This window comes from Cibotium barometz, chromosome 31, assembly GCF_041138505.1.
Source record: "Cibotium barometz isolate CiBa-2024 chromosome 31, ASM4113850v1, whole genome shotgun sequence".
Lineage (NCBI taxonomy): Eukaryota > Viridiplantae > Streptophyta > Polypodiopsida > Cyatheales > Cibotiaceae > Cibotium > Cibotium barometz.
The window spans coordinates 27,555,995-27,583,828 of NC_141076.1; the positions used below are offsets into that span (position 1 = coordinate 27,555,995).

At 44.0% G+C, this 27,834-nt stretch overlaps 2 protein-coding genes across 2 annotated transcripts; both read left to right on the forward strand.

Moving 5' to 3' along the window:
- The first annotated feature begins 21,598 nt into the window (after positions 1–21,598).
- LOC147620690 (pentatricopeptide repeat-containing protein At1g11290, chloroplastic-like) lies at positions 21,599–23,879 on the forward strand. Its single transcript, XM_086825339.1, has 4 exons — positions 21,599–21,691; positions 21,775–21,915; positions 23,263–23,523; positions 23,631–23,879. The coding sequence occupies exons 1-4, from the start codon at positions 21,599–21,601 to the stop codon at positions 23,877–23,879; spliced, it is 744 nt and encodes a 247-aa protein (XP_086681465.1).
- Positions 23,876–25,285, forward strand: LOC147620691 (pentatricopeptide repeat-containing protein At2g03380, mitochondrial-like). The gene has a single exon (XM_086825340.1). It carries the CDS (start codon positions 23,876–23,878, stop codon positions 25,283–25,285), a length of 1,410 nt encoding a protein of 469 aa, XP_086681466.1.
- Positions 25,286–27,834: the final 2,549 nt, after the last annotated feature.

Below are 27,834 nucleotides of genomic sequence, written 5' to 3' on the forward strand. Positions count from 1 at the left end.
TCGTACCGGAAGCGCATCATTTTAACCATTTCGAGGCTGGTCAAGACCTCGGCAGGCTTTGCCGCATGAGTTGTCTCTCGAACACTCCCCACCAACTGTTGCAACCAAACTTCCCTTAGATAAACATATATGCCAAATGCTTCCTCCAGCATTCTGGCGTAAGACAGTCTTTTAAGAAAACAGGGTTTCTATGCAAGTTTATAGTTTTGGTTTTGTTTGAATACCATGAATAAATCTTAAATCCGTATCCCAATACTTCTAGATCCAGGTCTGAATTACAAACAAAATTCCTCGAATTCTGTTAACTTGATCCTCAGATCAAAATCAAAAGTCTTAACTTAGTTTCAGATTTGGTGGGTGATTTGAGTACATTTTTCCTGAACTGGGCACATCGTCTCATTGATTGAAACTGACAAAGGAATTAGGTCTTGGTCAATAGTCTGAATCAGAGTTTGGGTCTAGAAAGGTTTTTCCTAAACTATCTTTCTCGAAAGGTACTATTTCAATTTCTCTTTTTCTAAATTTCGTTCGACGAATATTTGCTTACAGATTTCTAAAACATGAATTTCTTATGATGAGAAATAAAATACTCATCTATCTCAATCTCCGACTTCGATAGTTTAATTGAATTTTCTCATTACCATCTTAGTGAATATGAAACGGTAGCGTTTCTTCTCACAGATTATCTACTTATTCATTTTTTCAATTTTTGCGAAAATTAAACAGAGGATTAAGGAGAACCCTTATTTAATTATAAAGATTCTATATGCATCTAATTATGCATAAAATCTGATTATGATGAAAGTCACACTTTTATCATATATAAAAAATCATTTATGGTAAAAATCACTCTTTTAATAATAAAAAATATCTTTTATGCACCCATTTATGCATAAAAACCATTTATGATGAAAATCACACTTTTAATATAAAAAAAAATCTTTTATGCATAAAAATCATTTATGATGAAAATCACACTTTTGATATAAAAAATTATCTTTTATGCACATGTTTATGCATAAAAATCATTTATGATGAAAATCACACTTTTGATATAAAAAAATATCTTTTATGCACATGTTTATGCATAAAAATCATTTATGATGAAAATCACACTTTTGATATAAAAAAATATCTTTTATGCACATGTTTATGCATAAAAATCATTTATGATGAAAATCACTCTTTTTATATAAAAAATATCTTTTATGCACATGTTTATGCATAAAAATCATTTATGATGAAAGTAACACTTTTATAATAAAAATAAAAATAATCTTTTATGCATACTTCTATGCATGAAAATCAAATATGATAAAAGTAACACTTTTATAATAAAAAATAATCTTTTATGCATACTTTTATGCATAAAAATTAATAATGATAAAAGTAACACTTTTATAATAAAAATAATCTTTTATGCATAAAAATCCATTTTGAGGAAAGTAACACTTTCATAATAAAAGAAAATTATTCGTTTATGCATAAAAATCTATTTTGATGAAAGTAACACTTTCATAATAAAAGAAAATTATTCCTTTATGCAATAAAATCTATTTTGATGAAAGTAACACTTTCAATCTATTTTGATGAAAGTAACACTTTCATAATAAAAGAAAATTATTCCTTTATGCATAAAAATATATTTTGATGAAAGTAACACTTTCATAATAAAAAGATTATTCTTTTATGCATGAAAATTAATAATAATCAATATGCATCTTCTATGCATGAAAATGACACTTTTAGAGTATAGAATTGATAAGAATTACTCTTTTAGCATAATAAAAGATAATTCTTATTTCCAAAAATTTTGCCATAACCTCCTTTGTATGGCTGACCATTTTTCAAATTTTCCTACTTAATTTTGCCTTAAAAATTAACTCTAATTGATTTAAAGTAACCTATACTAAATAAAATTCACTTATAAAAGAGAAAACATTATAAAAAGTTTAATTCCAACAATTCACTAAACTAGGATAAAGAAGGGTTGATTCTAAGAAGAGAGAGGGGAAAAGCCTTTCGATCAAGGCAAAGCATCCATTTATCACTTCAAACAATCATAAACATTAGAAAAACATAAAATCAATAAAGAAAATTACAAGAATCTCTACTTATATAATTTCTTGGAGCTTTCCTTTGGCTTGATGGTTTGAGGGTTCAACTCTTGTTTGTAACAAGAGTGGCCACCAATCTTCCAGAAGAAGGAAGGTCAAAAACTAATGAATTATGAATACAATTAACTGTTTTTGGCACTTGGGAGAGACAGGGTAACAGTGCAAAATACTATTGAGTTTCAACAAAGGGGAGGGCTTCTATTTATAGGAAAAAGTGAGCTTCTAACCAAGCCAACTGATTCTAGAATTTTCCAGATCAGTTTTGTCAATTTTTGACCATTTTTAGGTCAGTTTTGGTCACTTTTTGGATCTAGTTAAAATAGGAGAGAGGAGAGATAAAAATATACCATTATTTGGGAATTTAAAACTCATTCAAGCATGTGAAATAGGCGCCTCCTTCATGAGGGAAATTCCCCCATGCAGAGGTGTCAAAAATGCATCATTTCACCTAAATATCTCTTTTTTTTAACTATTAACCTTGTCCTTAGTCAACTCTTCATCTAATGTGAGTATTTACTCATTTTTTGGGAGATTTTTCTTTTATTCTCCTATTTATCTCCTCCTTACATTTGGATGAATCTTATTGGTCCATAGGAACCTTAATTTAAAATTTTAAAAAAAACTTCACCCCTAGGATAATGCCTCTTGAACAGATTATACTTAATTTCTAATGCACCTTCTGAAAATCTTTTTGAACTTCTGTTTCAGGGGAACTTATTTTAATAAGATGAGAATTTTTTCTATCCAAAAATATTTAATATCTAAATATTATCTCTCTAGAATATTTTCTCTCTCTAGACCAAAAGTGGTAGAAACAAAATCTTTTATATTTCTGAAGAGGGATTTGATTACAGGGGAAGATGCTGGACATCTTGAGAGGATGGGGAGGAATCTTACATTTTCTCCCACTTGAAAAACACGAGATGCCCTCATCTCGCAAACTGGGGGTATTCCCGCAACAAATCGACTTCATTCTCCCAGGTGGCATCTTCAAAAGGATAGAACTTCCATTTTACCAATAATTCTCTGAGAATTCTGTTCCTGAGAATCTTTTCTCGAACATCAAAAATTTCTTCAGGTTGGAGTTTCATCTGCCCTTGGGTTGAAGAGGTTAAGATTTCCAACATCATCAAGCACATGATTTGGGCTTGGCACATATTTCTTCAGAAGGCTTACATGAAATACATTATGAACTTTGAGATGAGGAGGCAGAAGAAGCTCGTAGGCTAAGTCACCTACTTTCTTTGTAATCAGATATGGCCCATAATATCTGGGGGATAACTTTTTGTACTTCCCAAGAGATAAAGAACTTCTTTTGGGCCGTACTCGAATGAAGACCATATCTGCTTCTTTGGATTCTCTGTCTATCCTCTTCTTATCTGCATACTGCTTCTGTCGATCCTGGGCAGCTTTAATATCTTTACGAATTGCCTGCATCTGCTGCTCCATGTCGTTAAGCATTTGTCTGGACATCTCGACCCTAATCAATGGGTCGGACCAAGTTGATGGAGTTAAGTAATCTTGTCCATACAAAGCTTTGAAAGGGCTCATCCCAATGCTTCTGTGATAAGAAGCATTGTAGGCGAACTCGACTAGGTGCAGATAGCTTAGTCACTTCTTGGGTTCCCTGCCACAGCATGACCGAAGTATATCTTCGATTACTTGGTTTACCCTTTCAGTTTGACCATCAGTGATAAGCTGTGCTGAGATCCAAGAAAGTTCCCACTCCTTTGAAAAATGCAATCCAGAACCTTGAAGTAAACTTGGGATCTCGATCACTTACTATTCTCCTGGGTAGGCCATACAATCTGAAGATTTCTTTGAGGAACACTCTGGCCACATCCACTGTAGTGTAGGTGTCTTTTACTGGGATCAGATGGGCAACTTTGGTTAGTCTGTCAACTACCACGAAGATGGAGTTGTAACCTAATTGCACTGAAGGTAATCCAGTAATGAAGTCCATACTGATACATTTCCACTTCATCTGGGGGATGTCCAATGGATGTAACTTCCCAGGCATTTTTACTCTTTCAGCTTTGACTTCTGGCATGTCAGGAGACATTGACGTACATGATTCAGTACGTCCTTTTTCAGACCAGGCCAAAAGAAGCTTTTCTTTACAAACATGTAGGTTTTGATGAAACCTGGATGTCCTGCTATAAGGTTGTCATGGGCTTCAATCAAAATTTGACCCTTGGTTCCCTCATCATTGGGAATGCATAGCTTGCGATTATAATACATAATGCCATCATCCAGGCTGTACCCTTGAACTCTGTTCAACTCCTGTGGAGTTTTGCTTTCCTGCATAAGTAGGGTAGCAATAGGGCCAAAGAATCTATCCTGCATGATCTTCTCACTTACTTCAATAATCAAAGGATTTGATACTACAGTAATTGCAAGCAAGGAGGCTTTTCTGCTGAGGGCATTTGCTACCACATTTTCTTTGCCTGGGCGGTACTTGATTTCAAAATCAAATTCCTACAAGGTCTGCATCCACCTTCTTTGGCGCATGTTGAGGTCCTTCTGAGTAAAGATCCACTTTAAGCTCTGATGACCTATCATCAAAGTGAATCTTTGTCCCAGTAGGTAATGTCTCCACAACTTTAAGGCATAGACTACTGAAAGTAATTCCAGGTCGTGGACAGCATAATTCCTCTCATGCGTTCTGAGCTTTCGGGATTCATAGGCCATTGCATGACCTTCCTGCATAAGTGCTCCTTCCAGGGCAAAACCACTTGCATCAGTTACTACCTCAAAGGGTAGAGAGAAATCTGGTAGCTTCAGAACGGGATTGGTTACCAAGGCGGTCTTCAGCTTATCAAAAGCACTCTGGCACTTGGCAGACCACTAAAATGGGATATTCTTTTTGAGAAGGTTAGTCAGGGGAGTCAAAAGCACTCTGGCACTTGGCAGACCACTGAAATGGGATATTCTTTTTGAGAAGGTTAGTCAGGGGAGAAGCTATGAGATCATACTTTGGTATAAAAATTCTATACCAACCAGTCAATCCCAAGAATCCTCTGACTTCTTTCACTGTCTTTGGTTCCAGCCAATCTATGACTACTTGGACTTTTGCGGAATCTGGAGAGATTCCATCTTTGGATACCAAAAAGCCCAAGTATTCAACGTGGTCAGCAGAGAAAGTGCATTTGCTCTTTTTGGCAAAGAGTTGATGCTTCCTTAGAATCTCAAGAACTTTTCTAACATGAGTCTCATGGTCAGCTGAATTCCTTGAGTAAATCAGAATGTCATCAAAGAAAACTAGAACAAAATCACCCAAGTATTCTCTGAGGATGTCTTGCATTAGGCGATTGAATGTAGCTGGGGCATTAGTTAATCCAAATGGCATGACAGTAAATTCACAATGCCCATAGCGAGTATTGATGGCTGTTTTTGGTATATCTTGATCGTTGATCCTGATCTGGTAATACCCAGATTTGAGATCTATCTTTGTGAAGATCTGGGCTCCATTTAGCCTGTCTAGAAGCTCATCAATTCTTGGGATAGATACTTATTCTTAACTGTCAGCTGGTTTAGACCTCTGTAGTCCACACAGAGTCTAAGTGTTCCATCTTTTTTTTTCTGAAAGAGAACTGGCGCACCCCAAGATGAAACACTGGGTCTTACAAACCCTTGTTCTAACAGCTGCCTGAGCTGTTCCTTGAGTTCGATGGCTTCAGCGTGCGCAGGGCTACTAGCTGAGCTCCGGGGTCAATTCAATCACATGATCTACTTCCCGAATTGGAGGCATTTCAGTTAGCTCTGCTGGGAATAGATCATCAAATTCACTTAACCATTCTGGTTCTTTAGCCTTAAGCTTTGAGTCTACTGGGTTCATTTTGACAACATAAATTTGCTGCTTCTTCCTAAGTCCTTTCAGCAACCTAGAAGCTTTTATTAACTGAAGGTCTGGGGATCCGAAAACTCCAGTTCCTTGAACTTTGTTCCCGTGAAGGTTATGGAAGGAAATTGTTGCCATATACATAGGCAGTGATGTGTGTGAACACACTTAGGACCGCCGGGGCACTTTTTCCCTCTTTAGGAGGTTTTTTCCCCCGGCTTGTATATACGCCTATCATTCTAGGGCTAACTTATCTTTTGTACATTGACACAATCTAACACACTTTGTGTTGTGTGCATTCTTGCTTCTTCTTCTCCAAGCTTTGTGTACTTTCCTGCAACCCTAATTCTAACAATTGGTATCAGAGCAGGCATCGACTCTCAGGGCTACGCCGCCAGCACCCTCCGACTCACGTTCTCCAATTGAGGTGAGCTTTCACAAGCGCTTGCAGATCCCTGTACTCTGCAAATAAGCCTATAGGACTTGGCGTTCTCAGAAATTGCATTTGAGGTCGTTTCGGGCTCCGTTTTTGCATTTCAAGTTCTGCACAGGTGTTTTCGTCATTTTCTGCAGAAATTTCGACAGTGCAGTTTTCTGCAAAACAGGCATACGTACTCTATTGTGGACCGTGCTACATAGCACGAGTTGTTTTTTGTTCAGTCTTTGCTTCATTACAGGTAGCTTTTGCATCAGTTTTAGTCAGTGGCCATGGCTGATAACAGCAATGATGTATTTCGCATGTTATCTGCTGATGACAAATTGGATGGAGATAGCAACTACCCACTTTGGGCATACATGATGCAGCATGTTTTGGTTGCAAAAGGAGTGTGGAACATTGTGCAGGGTATGGATATACGTCCAGGTTCTGTGGATGTAGGATCTGTTGAGGATGTTGCAGGTTCTAGTAGCTCTACTGTTGTTGCTGTTTTACCCATTGTTGAACAAGCTCGTTGGGATGGTAAAGATGCGCAGGCTCATGCCTTGATTGCACTTTCTGTCAAACGTAACATCACCCCACATATTCGTTGAGCTAAAACAGCAAAACAGGCTTGGGATATTCTAGCTGGTTTGTATGCAGGTCATAACGAGGCAAAAATCGCTTACCTACGTAAAGAGCTAGAATTGAAGATTATGCAGGAAGATAATGACATGAATGTTTTTCTTGCTGAGATTAAAGATCTCAAAGAACAGTTGATTTCTGTAGGTGAGATTATTCCTGATCATTCTCTTGTGCAGACTGTTCTTGATGCTTTACCTGAGACATATCAGACTTTTGCTTCCACGTGGAGACTTCTTACTGAGGACAGACCTGATGCTGTTAAGTATGATACTTTAGTCAACAAGCTCTTGTAAGAAGCGCAGTCCAGGCAAAACAGGGCCAGGCAGCGTGCAGTTGATCAAGCATTTATTGCTGCCCAGCAATAGAGAAGAAGTGGTAAGGCAGCCCCTTCCACTGTTTCTTCTCCTATTAGTAGGTCTGCAACTTCTTCTCCTTCCACAGGTAGCAACAGTAGGTCTGAGAAGGCTCTTGATAAAGGCAAGAAAAAGACCAGGTGCAACTATTATAAGGCAAATGATCATGTCATTAAGAATTGCCCTAAGCTAAAGGCTAAAGGCAAAGAAGAAAGAGTCAAATGCAGCCACAATAGCGGATGCTTCTACAAATGCAGATTCTGTAAATGTTGTGATGGATTCAGAATGGGCGTTTAGCGTGTATTGCCAGTATGACCCATCTGTACATGATGCATGTTTGGCAGTTTCTGTTGACTCTAATGTATGGTATTTTGACAGTGGTGCTACAAAGCACATTACCTCACATCGTGATATGTTCACTTGTCTTGAGGCTGTCTCTAATGGGAATACTGTCACATGTGCCAATAATGCTTCTTACCCAGTGAGTGAAGGGCGTTGGTAAAATTATGCTTACTGTTGCAAATGGCAGCGCTTTCACACTTTTAGATGCTTTGTATGTGCCAGGGATAAAGAAGAATCTATTGTCTGTCTCTGCGCTTGCTAGACTTGGATTTGTAGCCAAATTTGTGGATGACAGATGTATTGTTCATGATTTGACTTCTAGTGATACGATTATTGCATCTAACACCTTGTTTCGTAGACTATATAGGCTCAATTCTTATGACAAGTGTGTGGAAGATTCAGCGAACGTAGTTTCTGATGAAAAGGCAGTTTCAGATGCAAAACTATGGCATGCTCGTTTTGGTCATTTGAACTTTGCTAGTTTGCTGCGTTTGCAGAAATTTGATATGGCTGCTTCATTGCCCCCTCTTGAGGCCCCATTGAAACATGTTTGTGAAGGCTGTATTTTGGGCAAAATGCAGCGTTCTGCGTTTCTAAAGGATGGTTCTGTGCGGGCCACTCGCAAATTGCAACTTGTACATAGTGATGTATGTGGGCCTATGCAAACTCTGTCATTTGGTAAACACTTGTACTTCGTGACTTTCATTGATGATTACTCAAGGCATGCATGGGTATATCCACTGAAGGCAAAGTCCGAAGTGTTTTTGTGCTTCAAACAGTTTTTGCTTATGGTTGAAAATGTATCTAATTGTAATGTGGACACCCTCCGTTCTGATCAAGGGGGGAGTACATGTCTAAAGAGTTTGATGCATTTCTGGCTAGTCGTGGGATAAAACACCAATGTACAGTGCCATATACCCCTCAGCAAAATGGTATTGCTGAGAGAAAAAACAGGTCACTTATGGAGATGGCATGATGTATGGTCAAGAGCCAAGCTTTGCCACATGCGTTTTGGCTTGAGGCTGTCATGTGTACTGCATATGTACTCAACAGGTGTCCCACTAAGGCCTTGCAGTCTATTACTCCATATGAAACTTGGCATGGCAGGAAACCTTCTATTGGTCACTTGCATGTCTTTGGGGTTGCTTGGCCTATGCTTTAGTGCCTGTGCAACAACGCAGAAAATTGGATGATAAGGCTGTCAAATGCATTTTTGTTGGTTACAGTGCTGAGAGCAAGGGTTACAGATTGTATCATCCGCAGTCAAAGCGTATCTTGATTAGTCGAGATGTTTTTGTGGAAGATGCTGTGCAGCCTTTGTTATCATGTACCAAAGAGACAGGTGTGAGCTCACGGGATGTATTTGATACGTTGTTGCCTCTATTTACAGGTGGGAATTCAAATGTAAGTCCTAATGAGGTAAATATTCAGCCTATGCAGATTTCAAACGACATCATAGATCAGCCTATTTCTGATGCAGATTTACAGGATATAATTCATGAGGATAGGGCTGAAAATGAGCAGGCTAGAGGTATGCCTAAATGGCTGGTGCAAACCTTGCATGATAGTAAAATTGATGCACCTATATCTAGTCGTACTCGTTCAGATTTTCAGCATGCCTCTTATGCATCAGATTGTTATGCTTTGTGTCACGTAGGCTGTAACGCCTATGACCGATGGCAAACCGGATGGCCATGTCCGGGGTTCAGTGGGAGAGGACGCCCATGCGGAGTCATGGGCGGCCAGGCTAGTGTGGACAGCAAGCCACACACTATATAGCCTGGGGGATGAGGGGCAATCCTCATTCTTCCTCTATGGCTAGGTGGTGAGCCAGAGGCCGTCCCCTCTCGTGGTAACGCCCGTAGTGGCGTTACGGATATCTAACACTGGTATCAGAGCCAGGTTCGAGGGGATCGTGAGAGTCCACGCGCGAACGGGGGACCGGAGCCCACTCGATGGTTTTCATCCACAATCTTCTCACCCTTATCTCCACAAGGGAGTGTGTGGAGGAAGGAGGGCCAAGATTTTTTGAAGGGAAGAACTCTTTCTCCCTCTCTCTTACTCTCTCTCCCCGTCACACACAAGGAGCAGCATCACAGGCATTTTTCTCGTGGATCGGAGCATCCTTGTAGAGGCCCGCCACGCACAACAATTCGACAGGCGACCGTAAAGGGGGGTGACTATTATTCTCTCTCCACCATTGCTCATTTTTATTAGCATTTCTTTTAGTAATTTCCGAGTTCTCGCATTATTTTTTGCAAGAATTAAAAATGTCTGCTAGGCGTAGTGTGTCCCCACCGCCTTCTACTTCTCTAGGTTTTTCCAGTCTCTTGTCCTCGGTCGCGGGTTTGACCCCGACCGAATTGTCAGGCCGTACATGCTCGACCGTTGTTCGATCCGGAGTGCGCTTATCGATCACTCGTGATCCGCCAGCGCCCTCCTCGTCTATTGACCCCGTCTTAGGACCCAGCGAGCCCGCACAGGCGGCCGCATTGGCTGATGACCCCTTTCTGGCCGATGAGCCAGAGGACATGAATACTGACGTCGCCGAGGGGACCGAGGAAGACCTCTTGGATTATGACGACGACGACTATGACCTATTGGACCCTGCTGATGTCCTGACAGAGATGGAGCTCTCTAGTGGACTGTTTAAATATCTTAATGCCAAATTGAACACTATGGGTAAAGTCCAGGCTGATTTAGTCACGATGCTACAGAGCATCTCCACACGGTTAGAGGCACTGACAGCCGCCTCGGCTAGTACTCCGACTCCTCGTGGTAGCCGAGCTCCTGCGGCACGGGTGAGCGTAGCCTCGCCAGTGGTTGTTGCAGGAGTACAGGCCGATGCGCCTGCGGGGGCGGGGCCGTCCGTAGTAGCGACAGCTTCGTTGTTGTTAAAAGACTTAAAGCCGCCTAGTTTTGGTGGCGAGGAAAAGGAGAGAAACAAGGACTCAATCAATATGTTTCTAGTGAAGTGGTCAGATTTGCACGCGCTGCGACAACAGCCTAGCCGTATATAGCCCGTAGAGGCTAGCCTCTCATTAACCGGCAAAGCGTACAAGTGGTGGATGAGTTTGACAACTCGCCCTGCCACTTGGATGGAATTTGAAACAATGTTTCGAAAAGAATTTTTGCCTGTTAATGAGGCAGAGAGAAACTGGGAGTTATGGGACAAGTGCTCGATGGAGAACAAATCCCTAACTCTCTCAGTACATCTCAAACTACAGGGAGATAGTACTCAAGCTAAAGGGAATCGATGCATTCCAGACATTGCGAGGCTTTAAGAGAGGCCTCAAAGATGATTACCTTGAGTACGTAGAACCCCTACAGCCTAAAGACTTAGCAGAGGCAATTCAATATGCACAGATATTCGATGACATCAAGCGCCGTAGTGCGCGTGGTGGTTCTAGCAGGGCCGAGGGTAGTGAAAAGAGGAGGTCAGGCCTCAAAAGAAAAGGGTTCCCCAAGGGGATAGGACGGACCAGGAAGGACAGGGTGGTCATTGGTCTAAAAAACCGCGACCATCCAGGAAGAAAAGAGACACCGAAAACCAAAAGAAAGAGCAATATATTAAAGCACGAAAGGAAAATCGCTGCTTTAATTGCAATGAAGTAGGACACACGAAGGCTGAGTGTCCAAAGCCTAAAGCCAGCACGAGTGGCAACGAGCCCAAAAAAGATGGTAAATCTTCTAGGCAGTTGCATACAGTGCAGAGACTCCCTCTCAGTTCCGTAGAGTTCAGAGAGGTGACAGTGTGTCATTGTGATGAGCATCACGCTTGTTCAGTGACACCAGCGATGTGGCAGCCTACTGTAGGTCCGCATGACATGGTGCGCATGTATGGCACCATAGGTGGCCGTAGAGTCACAGTTTTTATTGATGATGGAGCTAGCCACAACTTCTTGAACTACTCGTTAGTCAAGAAGTTGGGATTGACTGAGACCCGGAGTGATCATGAGTATACTGTTGGCCTAGCCAACGGATATGACAAAACGGTATGGAATACCGTAGTATTGGGGGTCCCATTATCTATGCAGGACTACGAGGTTCCGCTTGACTTTCAGGTCATGCACTTAGCCAGAGCAGACGTATATCTAGGCAAGGAGTGGCTGTATGGCTTGGGCCCTAGTCTAGCTCGGAATTACTTACATAATATGCTATGTTTTGAGCATGGAGGTAGAGTCATCACCCTGCAGGGCGACCGTACTGTCCCTGCCACACCACTTATTTCCTCCATGGAGCTATGTACAGCGGTCCGTAGAGACCAGATAGCAGAGGTATATGCTTGTTACCCTCTTTTGAATTCTGTTTCCGTAGATGAAACGATAAATGATGTTTGCGTAGACAAACAAGAAAAACAAAATAACCTTGGATGAGACCCACTGTTTGAAAACCCTGTTTGGCATGCATGTGATTCAAACAAGAAAAAATCCAAGGTGAATGAGACATTAAAGAAAAAGTACGTAGATACTTTAACGAATTTATTAGAGGAATTTCAGGATGTTTTTCATGATGATTTACCAGATGGTTTACCACCATCTAGAGAAGTAGACCATGGCATCGAAGTTATGCCAGGATCAAAACCTATAAGCAAACCTGCTTATAGATTAAGCCACTCCGAGGCACAGGAGGTGGAAAAACAATTAACGGAATATTTGAACAAAGGCTTTATTCGGCCTAGTTTAAGTCCGTGGGCATCGCCTATTCTTCTGGTAAAGAAGAAAGACGGATCTATGCGGATGTGCATAGACTCTTAATCAGATAACGATTAAGAACAAGTATCCGATGCCACACATGGATGAGTTGGTTGATCAACTCTATGGATCGAGATACTTCACAAAAATAGACCTGAGATTTGGGTATCATCAGGTTAGAATAAAAACAGAAGATGTTGCGAAGACAGCATTTCGGACCCGAATTCGTAGTAGTTTTCCTAGATGATATTCTTGTGTACAGTAAGACACAGAAAGAACACATAGAGCATTTGCGTCTAGTGTTCGAGTTGTTGTTGCAAGAGCACAAATTATTTGCAAAGAAAAGCAAATGTGAATTTTTTGAAACAGAAATTCACTACCTTGGCCATATTATATCTGCCGATGGTACGTGGATGGAGCCAGAAAAAGTAGAGGCTATTCTTAAATGGCCAGCGCCGAAGAATCTCGAGGAACTGCAGATTTTTCTTGGCATGTCGGGGTTCTACCGACAGTATGTGAAGGACTACGCGAAGATCGCAGTCCCGTTGACTGACCAGTTTACGGTCAAAAACAAAAAACATTAGTTGGGGGGACGCCCAACAGAAGAGCTTTGACAAGCTCAAGGTGATCGTAGCAGCTGCACCTGTTTTGTCGATCCAAATGAGCCGTTTGTTTTGGAAACAGATGCTAGTAATGAGGCCATTGGGACCGTACTTATGCAAAGGGGACGCCCAATTGCATTTGAGAGTAAAAAGTTAGATCGTGCGCAGCGTAACTACTCGGCTTACGAGCGAGAGTTACTAGCGATAGTTCATGCACTGAAAAAGTGGAGACACTATTTATATGGTGCTACTTTTGAGGTCCGGACGGACCATGAAAGTCTGAAATGGCTTTCTAGTCAAAATGAACTGAAGGGTAGAAAAGCTCGGTGGGCGGAGATTCTACAGGAGTTTGACCTTCAGATACGTTACCAGAAAGGTAAGTATAACGTGGTGGCTGATGCACTTAGTCGCATGCGACAGATTAATGAACTTAGTTTCACAGTCTTCAAGAATGATTTCTTGGAGTCCCTACGTGGTTTATGTGAGCACGATCCATCTTTTACAGAGGTCTGGCGTGCTGTACGTGTACGCACTTCTTCACAGACGTGACCACCTCCCTCGTTGGCACGTATTGCTAGTCCGGAGAGACTGGCCGAAGGTGCAACGGGAAGGGAAGCGAGAGTTAGTCCGGAGAGACTAGCCATGTCTTCTGGGTATAGTTTGGAACCGGAGAGTTCTGACGTAGGCCCTTCATCACCTTTGACTGCCACGGCTTCAAAGGGGAGTGATAAACTTCGTCGGGGGGAAAAATATGCTAATTACTCCATTGACGACGGGTACTTACTCTACAAGGGCAGAATATGTGTACCAACTATTGGTGACTTTCGGGCCCAAATTCTTAAAGAAAGTCATGATAGTCCAAGTGCGGGTCATCCTGGGATTCAGAAGACCTATGCACTAGTAAAAAGACAGTTTTATTGGCCTAGTTTGTTTAAGGACGTCCAGACTTATGTGCTGAAATGCAGTAAGTGCCAGGTCAATAAACATGAACGTCTTAAGGTTGGAGGACTACTCCATCCGCTAGAGATTCCTCAAGGGAAATGGGAAAGCATTTCCATGGATTTCATTACCGGTTTACCCAAGACGAGTCGAGGGAATGACTCGGTGCGGGTGGTAGTGGATAGGTTAACTAAAATGGCAAAGTTTATTGCCACGAAGAAAACTGTTAAAACGCCAGAGTTGGCAAAACTCTTTATTGAACATCTCTACAAGCTATATGGCCTGCCCGCAGATATAGTGTCGGATAGAGATAGAAAGTTCAACAGTCATTTTTGGAGGGAAATCTTCAAAAAGTTGGATACTACTCTGAGTATGAGTACGGTAGATCATCCGGAGTCTGATGGTCAAACTGAAAGAGTTAACCAAATTCTAGAGGATATGTTGCGTTCTTATGTTAGTAAGAAGCAATCTAATTGGGAAGAGTACTTGCCCTTATTGGAGTTTGCCTATAACAGCTCCAAACACTCAGCGACTGGATTTACACCATTCATGTTCATGTATAGATTCCAGCCGAGATCTCCGATGGCTGTAGGCCTAGAAAAGGAGAAAATTCAATCTGTCAAGGACTTCCTTGAAGATATGAATGATATGCTCAGAGCCGCACGTGAGAGCATTCGTAGTGCTCAGGATCGCACTAAAACTTATGCGGATAAAGGACGTAGAAAGGTGACCTTTGCAGAAGGTGACTTTGTATTCCTCAAGGTTCCTGCGCAGTCAGAAACCATGAAAACGGGAAATTGTAATAAACTTTCTCCGAGATATCGTGGTCCTTTTAAAATCCTTAAGAAGATTGGGGACGTAGCATATAAACTTGAGTTACCGGAGAGTTCTCAAGTCCATCCTGTCTTCCATGTCAGTAAACTGAAGAAATCAGTTCACGGGTTAGAGAACGCAGTTTCTCCAGAGACTTTGGTGGACTTGATAGAGCCATAAAAGATACCACATGAACCTGAAAAGATTCTATAGTATCGTGACAGACAAACCCGACATAAAGTGTACTAGGAGGTACTTGTTAAATGGACAGATAGGGATGAGGAGGTAGCTACCTGGGAAAGCCGTAGTGCAATTTCAAAAAGGTTTCCCCAGTTTGTTTTCGAGGACGAAAACTCTTCTTAAGGGGGGGTAATGTCACGTAGGCTGTAACGCCTGTGTGACCGACGGCAAACCGGATGGCCATGTCCGGGGTTCAGTGGGAGAGGACGCCCATGCCGAGTCATGGGCGGCCAGGCTAGTGTGGACGGCAGGCCACACACTATATAGCCTGGGGGATGAGGGGCAATCCTCATTCTTCCTCTATGGCTGGGTGGTGAGCCAGAGGCCGTCCCCTCTCGTGGTAACGCCCGTAGTGGCGTTACGATATCTAACACTTTGGCTGTGTCTAGTATGTGTGAAGAGGAAGAACCTCTTTCATTTGATGAGGCACAAAAATCAGAAAATTGGTTGGCTGCAATGCAAAATGAATATGATGCTATAATGAAGAATGGTACATGGACTTTGTGTGATTTGTCTATTGGTAAAAAGGCCATTGGGATGTAAGTGGGTTTTTAAGTTGAAACGAAAGCCAAATGGCAGTGTTGATCGCTATAAGGCTAGACTTGTTGCAAAGGGTTATGCTCAAGAAAAGGGCATTGATTTTGATGAGACCTTTGCTTCCACTTGTCGTATGACTACCATTCGTAGCATTTGTGCATTAGCAGCTCATAATGGTTGGAATGTACATCAGTTGGACATAAAGACTGCGTTCTTGAATGGAGATTTGCATGAGGAGGTGTATGTATGTCGATGACATGCTGCTCACAGGACCAAATGAAAGTCATATTGCTGATTTTAAGGCTGATTTGAATGCCTCTTTTGAGATGTCAGCAGATTTGGGGCATTTGCATCATTATTTGGGGATACAATTTAAGCAGTGTGATTGTCACGTAGGCTGTAATGCCTGTGGATGGCCATGTCGGGGGTTCAGTGGGAGAGGACGTCCATGCGGAGTCATGGGCGGCCAGGCTAGTGTGGACGGCAGGCCACACACTATATAGCCTGGGGGATGAGGGGCAATCCTCATTCTTCCTCTATGGCTGGGTGGTGAGCCAGAGGCCGTCCCCTCCTGTGGTAGCGCCCGTAGTAGCGGCGTTACGAGTATCTAACACTGGTATCAGAGCATTGTTCGATGGGATCGTCAGAGTCCGCGCGTGAACGGGGGACCGGAGCCCACTCGATGGTTTTCAACCATTCATCTTCTCACCCTTATCTCCCCACAAGGGAGTGTGTGGAGGGAGGCAGCCAAAAGATTTTGAAGGGAAGAACTCTTTCTCTCTCTCTCTCTCTCTCTCTCTCTCTCTCTCTCTCCCCGTCACACACAGCAAGTCTCCACGCAGGTAAGCAAAAGCAATTTTCATTTTGTTTTTTTTTTCTCTGCGTTGAATGGCTGCGAAAGAACTCGTTGAACCCTGTGTGTAGAGGTGGGGTGGGGCGCAGACCAGCCCCACGAAAGCTATTGAAACACACTACCGTGTGTGGGGGTGGGGGGCGAAGCAAGCCCAAGGCGAAAACCAGCCCAGAACTAGTAGCTGAAATGTTGTACGAACTCTGCGTGGAGAAGCAAAAACCAGCACAGAATCTTGCGTGAGCGCCGTCGTCGGGGGCGACTTGCGTTGCTGACCCACGTGCCTTGACTTGGAAACGCGAGGGGGGCTTGCCTTAGAAACGCGAGGAGCAAATAGTCCCACGACCTCATGTAGCTGTGTTGTGCGGGGGAGCGACTTGCGCCTAGGCGGCCAGCCAGCCTAGCCAGCGGCGGTGACGGCGGCGGCCAGCCAGGCGACGGCGCCGACCAGTCAACGGCGACGGCCAGCCCCAGGGGCGGCAGCGGCCAAAGCAGCCACAACGCCAGCCAAGCCAGGGGGCCGACCAGCCATCAGCGGCCACCAGCGAGAGGAGAAGAAAAAAGAAAAAAGAAAAAAAAATTATTTTTTAATGCATATTTCATTATTCATTTTTAATGAAATTAAAAATGAACTAAATTCAAACAAATCCTCTCTCTCGACTGGGAAGGAGGGATAATCCCCGTAAGAAAAAATCCGAATTTTTCAGGCATAACTTCCCGAACAAAAATTTATTTTTGATATGAGTTGCAAGCATTTTTCTCCTGGATCGGAGCATCCCGGCGGAAGCGTCCTTGCAGAGGCTCGCAACGCAACACAAATCGACAGGTGACCGTAAAGGGGGGTGACTATTCTCTCTCCACCACTGCTCATTTTATTAGCATTTTTTAAAGTAATTTTCGAGTTCTCGCATTATTTTTTGCAAGAATTAAAAATGTCTGCTAGGCGTAGTGTGTCCCCACCGCCTTCTACTTCTCTAGGTTTTTCCAGTCTCTTGTTCTCGGTCGCGAGTTTGACCCCAACCGAATTGTCAGGCCGTACACGCCCGACCATTGTTCGGTCCGGAGTGCGCTCGTTGATCACGCGTGATCCGCCAGTGCCCTCCTCGTCTATTGACCCCGCCTTAGGACCCGGCGAGCCCGCAACAACGGTCGCATTGGCTGATGACCCCTTTCTGGCCGATGAGCCAGAGGACATGAACACTGACGTCGTCGAGGGGATCGAGGAGGACCTCTTAGATTATGACGACGACGACTATGACCTATTGGACCCTGCTGATGTCCTGATAGAGAACGGAGCTCTCTAGTGGACTGTTTAAATATCTTAATGCCAAATTGAACACTATGGGTAAAGTCCAGGCTGATTTAGTCACGATGCTACAGAGCATCTCCACACGGTTAGATGCACTGACAGCCGCCTCGGCTAGTACTCCGACTTCTCGTGGTAGCCGAGCTCCTGCGGCACGGGTGAGCGTAGCCTCACCAGTAATTGCAGGAGTACAGGCCGATGCACCTGCGGGGCCATCCTAGCGACAGCTTCGTCGTTGTTAAAAGACTTAAAGCTGCCTAGTTTTGGTGGCGAGGAAAAGGAGAGAAACAAGGACTCAGTCAATATGTTTCTAGTGAAGTGGTCAGATTTGCATGCGCTGCGACAACAGCCTAGCCGTATACAGCCCGTAGAGGCTAGCCTCTCATTAACCGGCAAATCGTACAAGTGGTGGATGAGTTTGACAACTCGCCCTACCACTTGGACGGAATTTGAAACGATGTTTTGAAAAGAATTTTTGCCTGTTAATGAGGCAGAGAGAAGCTGGGAGTTATGGGACAAGTGCTCGATGGAGAACAAATCCCTAACTCAGTACATCTCAAACTACAGGGAGCTGGTACTCAAGCTAAAGGGAATCGATGCATTCCAGACATTGCGAGGCTTTAAGAGAGGACTCAAAGATGATTACCTTGAGTACGTAGAGCCCTTACAGCCTAAAGACTTATAGCAGAGGCAATACAATATGCATAGATATTTGATGACATCAAGCGTCGTAGTGCGCATGGTGGTTCTGGTAGGCCGAGAGTAGTGAAAAGAGGAGGTCAGGTCTCAAAAGAAAAGGGTTCCGCAATGAGAAACAAGGGGATAGGACGGACCAGGAAGGACAGGGTGGTCATTGGTCTAAAAAACCGCGACCATCCAGGAAAAAAAGAGACACTGAAATCCAAAAGAAAGAGCAGTATATTAAAGCGCGAAAGGAAAATCGCTGCTTTAATTACAATGAAGTAAGGCACACGAAGGCTGAGTGTCCAAAGCCTAAAGCCAGCACGAGTGGCAACGAGCCCAAAAAAGATGGTAAATCTTCTAGGCAGTTGCATACAGTGCAGAGACTCCCTCTCAGTTCCGCAGAGTTCAGAGAGGTGTCAGTGTGTCATTGTGATGAGCATCACGCTTGTTCAGTGACACCAGCGATGTGGCAGCCTACTGTAGGTCCGTATGACATGGTGCACATGTATGGCACCATAGGTGGCCGTAGAGTCACAGTTTTTATTGATGATGGAGCTAGCCACAACTTCTTGAACTACTCGTTAGTCAAGAAGTTGGGGTTGACTGAGACCCGAAGTGATCATGAGTATACTGTTGGCCTAGCCAACGGATATGACAAAACGGTATGGAATACCATAGTATTTGGAGTCCCATTATCTATGTAGGACTACGAGGCTCCGCTTGACTTTCAGGTCATGCACTTAGCCAGAGCAGACATATATCTAGGCAGGGAGTGGCTGTATGGCTTGGGCCCTAGTCTAACTCGGAATTACGTACATAATACGCTATGTTTTGAGCACGGAGGTAGAGTCATCACCCCGTAGGGCGACCGTACTGTCCCTGCCACACCACTTATTTCCTCCATGGAGTTGTGTACAGTGGTCCGCAGAGACCAGATAGCAGAGGTATATGCTTTTTACCCTCTTTTGAATTCTGTTTCCGTAGATAAAACGATAAATGATGTTTGCGTAGACAAACAAGGAAAGCAAAATAACCTTGGACGAGACCCACTGTTTTAAAACCCTGTTTGGCATACATGTGATTCAAACAAGAAAAAATCCAAGGTGAATGAGACATTAAAGAAAAAGTACGTAGATACTTTAATGAATTTATTAGAGGAATTTCAAGATGTTTTTCCTGATGATTTACCAGATGGTTTACCACCATCTAGAGAAGTAGACCATGGCATCGAAGTTATGCCAGGATCAAAACCTATAAGCAAACCTGCTTATAGATTAAGCCACTCCGAGGCACAGGAGGTGGAAAAACAATTAACGGAATATTTGAACAAAGGCTTTATTCGGCCTAGTTCAAGTCCGTGGGCATCGCCTATTCTTCTGGTAAAGAAGAAAGACGGATCTATGCGGATGTGCATAGACTATAGGGCTCTTAATCAGATAACGATTAAGAACAAGTATCCAATGCCACGCATGGATGAGTTGTTTGATCAACTCTATGGATCGAGATACTTTACAAAAATAGACCTGAGATCTGGGTATCATCAGGTTAGAATTAAACAAGAAGATGTTGCGAAGACAGCATTTAGGACCCGTTTTGGGCATTTTGAGTTTTTGGTTATGCCATTTGGGCTAACCAATGCTCCAGCGACGTTTATGACGCTGATGGATAGTATTTTACGTCCATATCTGGGAAAATTCGTAGTAGTTTTCTTAGATGATATTCTTGTGTACAGTAAAACACAGAAAGAACATATAGAGCATTTGCATCTAGTGTTCGAGAAGCACAAAATATTTGCAAAGAAGAGCAAATGTGAATTTTTTGAAATAGAAATTCACTACCTTGGCCATATTATATCTGCCGATGGTACGCGGATGGAGCCAGAAAAAGTAGAGGCTATTCTTAAATGGCCAGCGCCGAAGAATCTCGAGGAACTGCAGATTTTTCTTGGCATGTTGGGATTCTACCGACAGTATGTGAAGGACTACGCAAAGATCGCAGTCCCGTTGACTGACCAGTTATTACGGTCAAAAACAAAAAACATTAGTTGGGGGGAAGCCCAACAGAAAAGCTTTGATAAGCTTAAGGTGACCGTAGCAGCTGCACCTGTATTGACTATTGTGGATCCAAATGAGCCGTTTGTTTTGGAAACAGACACTAGTAATGAGGCCATTGGGGCCGTACTTATGCAAAAAGGACGCCCAATTGCATTTGAGAGTAAAAAGTTAGATCGTGCGCAGCGTTGTCGTGCTGTGGCACATCCATGTAGTGAAAGAAGCTCACAGACCATCCCATATGAACTCAGATACAGTGGCATGTGTTGGAGCAGTTAATGTGTGTAGTCACCGAGGTCTACTAGCAAAAGACCAAGCACTCCCTATGAATATGAGCTCAATTATGGACGTGGTTCCAAGACAAAGTATTACACTGGCATGGTTGACCTCAGGGGTATGAAGACAAGGATTGGCGTACCTCTTGGGTGCCAAGCGAAAAAATGGGCAGAAAAAAGGTGATGAGGGGCCATGTTGCCTTGGGCATTTGGTGTGAAATGGAAAAACTGGTGGCTTTAATAAAATAAAATGATGGAAAATGTGGCCACTTATAAGGTAAGCTGCGTGGAGGTATGAGGGGTTGCCAACGCATGCCATTCTGGAAGCTGGCGAATCGAAAAGAGTAGGCGCAGCTGGAAGAGAAGGGGGAGAATCGCCTTACGGAAGGCGGCAGGTAACCAGGGAGGAGGGGCCGCCTCGTTGATGAGGGAGCCCTGTGTGTTTTGTGTGGGGCGCTGCAGCAGATAGGCGCAGCTGGAAGAAAAGGGGGGGCCGCCGTGTTGAAGGCCGCCTTTGGGCTGATTAGCAGAAAGAGGTGGGGGTTCGTGTGTGATAAAGAGGGACGGCCGCTGAAGCTGCAGAGGGCGCCGTCTGTGGTAACAAAGGCAACTGGTAAGGGTAGTAGGTTGGTGGTAAGGTGGTGCTCGGGGCTGAACAAAAAGCCTTTATCTCCTTGCAAAAGGCCGGCTGCAGCGACAACGTGATAGAGCTCTTACTCACTCTCTCTCTCTTCCGGAAAAGCCGTTTTGGCAGCCCAACAGCACTGACGGGCTCTTCTATTTTGGCCGCGTTTAGGGTTCTACGCAGTGTTTTACATTTCCTGCTTCTGGGCGACCAGAGAACACCCAACATGTAATACGTGCAGCAAAAGCTACTGTGTAAGTTATGATGCCATGCGTACCCTCTGTGATGTCTGCGAGGCTGCGCCTGCTCAGTATTTCTGCGCTGCAGATGAGGCAGCTTTGTGCCCTCAGTGTGATGAAAAGGTACATGGGTGTAACAAACTAGCTGGGCAACACCTCTGGCTGGAGCTGGGAACTAAAGAAAACATTTCCAAGATGGTTGTCAGGCATATAGGGGCTATTGCGGAGGTTTGCGGGAAACTCTATCAGAAATTTTCCTTGAGGATATGCTGCTTGGAGCCATTCATCCTATTAGAGGTAATGAGCTCGTGTCTGTGAAGAGATTGCTGCATGCATTGAAGACCTTGGTGAGATCGTGGGGGTGAAGAAGCTGTGACAACCTTAGGAAAAAGGAGATACGCTGTTGGGAGCCGTGTCTAAGATCGATCTGCAGACCCAAAAACAAAGGCAACTTGGCCATAATGGGTGTAAGCTGTGAGCTGGCTGAATCTGCTGTGATGGTAATGATGCTTTCCAAATGAATTAAACCTGGTTGTTAGGCAGATTGGGTGCCCTATCTTTTCGATCTTCGAAGAGAGGCTTAAATATCATAGGTGTTGTGCTTTGGTGGCTCGTGTGCACTACTTGTCTCTGGTCTTCACAAAACTCTTTTCCAAAATGATATACTACATGATTGCATTGATGAGGCCATGTGTTGGTGACCTGATTTGAAAGCTACTCTCACAGCCAGAAGTCTCGCACTTCCCCAGCGACACCGCCCACGTCACGACATCTTTGGTGAACCCGACATGAAGTTGCTGGGGTGAGAGTGTGGTGAAATCCCCGTGAACTATGTATGTGATGATTTCAGCATATGTATGAGGCAGAAAACCTTGATGGCCTATGATCTAGAGGGTATTCCTTAAGGGTACAGGCAGCAGAGCCTGTATGATTTGTTGGTACCATTTGACCCAGGTGGATTAGGGAAGAAGAAGGATTACAAGGGCTTATGACACTTGTTCACCTCAAGAGAAGGGGGTAACAAGGAGCTTTGTATAGACTTGTAGTTCTCTCTTAGGACTGTAGAATGGGCAACAAGGGCTTGTGACACTCATCCTTCTCGACAGCTGAGGAAGGAGAGGAGCTTGCAATGACTTGATCCATTCCTGCCACTTCAAGGGCCTATGACACTCATCTATTCCAATAACCAAGGATAGAGAGGAGCTTGTAGTGACTTGAAGCTAACCCTTTGTCTCAAGGGCTTACGACACTCGACCTTTTTGATAGCTGAGGAAGGTGAGGAGCTTGTATTGACTTGAGGTCTTCCCTACAAGTTGCAAAACAGTTAGAATGCTCAAGAACTTATGAATGCCGGAAAGGTGGAGACTTCTTTGTACTCTAATTGTTGGAATATCTGAAAGAAACTCTTTGAAAAACAGGGCTAAATGTATGCAATGATAATCTGAATGAATGGTTCGACATAGAGAAAGCCCAAAACATCAGAAGGATAAAAGGAATGCCAATGCAGAATGCTGTAGAATTGAGTGTATGAACATGGAGATTAAAGCTCTACTCGTTGTTCAGGAAAGCCATATATGATGGCATTATATGTACACATGGAATGCTCATTTGTAATACATGAATAAACTATGTGCCAGTTAATGGCTGCAACCAGTTAGAGTCTTTGAAAAGAAGCTCATGGTGATTTGAAGCAGTACAGGGCATCGGTGGAAGGGGAAGGCAGGCGCATGCATAACCACGTTATGGTCAATGCATTTGAGTCAGACCTTGTTGTGGGAACAGCTCTTTTGAACATGTATGGCAAGTGTGGTATGTTGGAGGATGCTCGCAGAGTATTCAAGAATATACCCCAGCGGGATGCAGTTGCATGGACAGTCATTGTTGCAGCACATGCTCAGCACGGGCATGCCACGGATGCCCAGAGACTTTTGGACCAGATGAGGCAGGAAGGAGTGGTACCTAATGAAATCACCTTCGTTAGTATACTTAATGCATGTAGCCATTCTGGCTTGGTGGATGAGGGTCTCCATGGGATGCTGCCACCTATGCTTCTCTTTTGAAGAGGTGTGACAGCTTAAAGGCCTTATGTGATGGCAAGTACATCCATGATCACATTGTCAGAAATGGGCTTGATCAAGTTCTACCTCTTAACAACCTCCTCTTGCAGATGTATGGAAAATGCGACTCTGTGGAGATGGCAGATGGGCTTTTTGCTCAAATGGGTGAAAAGGATCTATACTCGTGGAATTTCATGATAAGAGCACACACCCGGCAGGGGCAGTGCAAAGATGCTTTTCTCCTTTTCCGATGAATGCAAGCAGTGGGTGCATGGATGATAATTATGTTGGCACAGCACTGGTCGGCATGTATGGAAAATGTGGCAGCGTGGAAGATGCACGGAGAGTGTTTGTTCAAATGCAAAAACAAGATGCCATCTTCTGGAATACAATGATTGCTCTCTATATTGAGCATGGGCTCATTGTAGATGCTTTGGAGCTTTACTGTAGAATGCTATGGGAAGGAACATTGCCGAGTGATGTTACATTCATCAGCATTCTCGATGCATGTAGTAGCATGGAGGCCCTAAGTGAAGGCAAGCGGATCCATGTGCATGTTTTGTTTAGTGAGTACAAAAAAGACACTGTGGTGGGGACTGCCCTCATGAACATGTATGGAAAATGTGGTGTATTGAACAAAGCATGGAGGATGTTTGATGAGATACACGAGAGGGATGGGGTATGCTGGAATGCCATGGTTGCAGCATATGTGCAGAATGGTGAGAGTAAGGCCGCCCTTCAGCTTTTTCGCAGAATGTGGCAGGAGGATTTAGTCTCGGATAGGTTCACTTTCTGTAGCACTCTATCTGCATGTGCTGATGAAGGGGCTCTAGCAGAAGGCAAGAGATTTCATGCTCTCCTCTCAGCGCGTGAATTTGATTCAGATACCATGGTGGGGAATGCCCTTGTCAATATGTACGGAAAATGTGGCAATCTGGAGGGCTCATGGAGAATGTTCTGCAGTTTACGCGATCGTGATGTTGTTTCATGGAATGTCATCATTGCAGCCTATGCCCAGCATGGCAAAGATAGTAGTAGTCTCCAAATCTTTGAGCAAATGCAGCAAGAGGGAGTACTGCCGAACAGTATCACACTCGTCAGCATTTTTGAGATATGTGGCAGCCAGGCTGTTCAAGGTAACGGTGAGCGATTGCATGCTAGTATTTTTGGCAGAGGACTTTATTTAGATACTGCTGTGGGAAATGCCCTTGTGAACATGTACGGAAACTGGGGCAGGCTAAAACATGCTCAAAGTATACTTGATGAAATGCCTAAAAGAGACAGGACCACCTATATAAACTTTCTTTTGGCATGTGCAAGCAAAGGATCACTTGAGGAAGGCCAGGAGCTGCATGCCCATATTGTTGCTGTTGGGTTTGACTCTATGCTTGCAGTGGTGACAGCTATTGTTACCATGTACGACAAGTGTGCAAGTGTGGAGGATGCATGGGTGTCGTTTGTTAAACTGTCAGAGCGAGATGTGGTCTTATGGACTACCCTGAGCGTAAGGCACCAGCCAAATAGGCTTCTTATGAGCAGGATGATCAATACAGGAAATTCAACCAGTCAGGAAAGCCTTGATGAGAATGTGGGTTCAGAGGATGAAAAAGCTGAAGATAACGTGCCAAGATTTGATAAAGATGAAGGCAAATCAGTATAAATTTGAATGAAGATTAGCCTATATAGAAACTTGGTGGCACATACCGGAGGATGTGCAGGTTTAGAGGGGGTGGATGTCGTGCTGTGGCACATCCATGTAGTGAAAGAAGCTCACAGACCATCCCATATGAACTCAGATACAGTGGCATGTGTTGGAGCAGTTAATGTGTGTAGTCACCGAGGTCTACTAGCAAAAGACCAAGCACTCCCTATGAATATGAGCTCAATTATGGACGTGGTTCCAAGACAAAGTATTACACTGGCATGGTTGACCTCAGGGGTATGAAGACAAGGATTGGCGTACCTCTTGGGTGCCAAGCGAAAAAATGGGCAGAAAAAAGGTGATGAGGGGCCATGTTGCCTTGGGCATTTGGTGTGAAATGGAAAAACTGGTGGCTTTAATAAAATAAAATGATGGAAAATGTGGCCACTTATAAGGTAAGCTGCGTGGAGGTATGAGGGGTTGCCAACGCATGCCATTCTGGAAGCTGGCGAATCGAAAAGAGTAGGCGCAGCTGGAAGAGAAGGGGGAGAATCGCCTTACGGAAGGCGGCAGGTAACCAGGGAGGAGGGGCCGCCTCGTTGATGAGGGAGCCCTGTGTGTTTTGTGTGGGGCGCTGCAGCAGATAGGCGCAGCTGGAAGAGAAGGGGGGGCCGCCGTGTTGAAGGCCGCCTTTGGGCTGATTAGCAGAAAGAGGTGGGGGTTCGTGTGTGATAAAGAGGGACGGCCGCTGAAGCTGCAGAGGGCGCCGTCTGTGGTAACAAAGGCAACTGGTAAGGGTAGTAGGTTGGTGGTAAGGTGGTGCTCGGGGCTGAACAAAAAGCCTTTATCTCCTTGCAAAAGGCCGGCTGCTGCAGCGACAACGTGATAGAGCTCTTACTCACTCTCTCTCTCTTCCGGAAAAGCTGTTTTGGCAGCCCAACAGCACTGACGGGCTCTTCTATTTTGGCCGCGTTTAGGGTTCTGCGCAGTGTTTTACATTTCCTGCTTCTGAGCGACCAGAGAACACCCAACATGTAATACGTGCAGCAAAAGCTACTGTGTAAGTTATGATGCCATGCGTACCCTCTGTGATGTCTGCGAGGCTGCGCCTGCTCAGTATTTCTGCGCTGCAGATGAGGCAGCTTTGTGCCCTCAGTGTGATGAAAAGGTACATGGGTGTAACAAACTAGCTGGGCGACACCTCTGGCTGGAGCTGGGAACTAAAGAAAACATTTCCAAGATGGTTGTCAGGCATATAGGGGCTATTGCGGAGGTTTGCGGGAAACTCTATCAGAAATTTTCCTTGAGGATATGCTGCTTGGAGCCATTCATCCTATTAGAGGTAATGAGCTCGTGTCTGTGAAGAGATTGCTGCATGCATTGAAGACCTTGGTGAGATCGTGGGGGTGAAGAAGCTGTGACAACCTTAGGAAAAAGGAGATACGCTGTTGGGAGCCGTGTCTAAGATCGATCTGCAGACCCAAAAACAAAGGCAACTTGGCCATAATGGGTGTAAGCTGTGAGTTGGCTGAATCTGCTGTGATGGTAATGATGCTTTCCAAATGAATTAAACCTGGTTGTTAGGCAGATTGGGTGCCCTATCTTTTCGATCTTCGAAGAGAGGCTTAAATATCATAGGTGTTGTGCTTTGGTGGCTCGTGTGCACTACTTGTCTCTGGTCTTCACAAAACTCTTTTCCAAAATGATATACTACATGATTGCATTGATGAGGCCATGTGTTGGTGACCTGATTTGAAAGCTACTCTCACAGCCAGAAGTCTCGCACTTCCCCAGCGACACCGCCCACGTCACGACAGCGTAACTACTCGGCTTACGAGTGAGAGTTACTAGCGATAGTTCATGCACTGAAAAAGTGGAGACACTATTTATATGGTGCTACTTTTGAGGTCCGTACGGACCATGAAAGTCTGAAATGGCTTTCAAGTCAAAATGAACTGAAGGGTAGAAAAGCTCGGTGGGCGGAGATTCTACAGGAGTTTGACCTTCAGATACATTACCAGAAAGGTAAGTATAACGTGGTGGCTGATGCACTTAGTCGCATGCCACAGATTAATGAACTTAGTTTCACAGTCTTCAAGAATGATTTCTTGGAGTCACTACGTGGTTTATGTGAGCATGATCCATCTTTTACAGAGGTCTGGCGTGCTGTACGCATACGCACTTCTTCACAGACGCGACCACCTCCCTCGTTGGCACGTATTGCTAGTCCGGAGAGACTGGCCGAAGGTGCAATGAGAAGGGAAGCGAGAGTTAGTCTGGAGCGACTAGCCGTGTCTTCTGGGTATAGTTTGGAACCGGAGAGTTCTGACGTAGGCCCTTCATCACCTTTGACTGCCACGGCTTCAAAGGGGAGTGATAAACTTCGTCGGGAGGAGAAATATGCTAAATACTCCATTGACGACGGGTACTTACTCTACAAGGGTAGAATATGTGTACCAACGATTGGTGACTTTCGGGCCCAAATTCTTAAAGAAAGTCATGATAGTCCAAGTACGGGTCATCCTAGGATTCAGAAAACCTATGCACTAGTAAAAAGACAGTTTTAT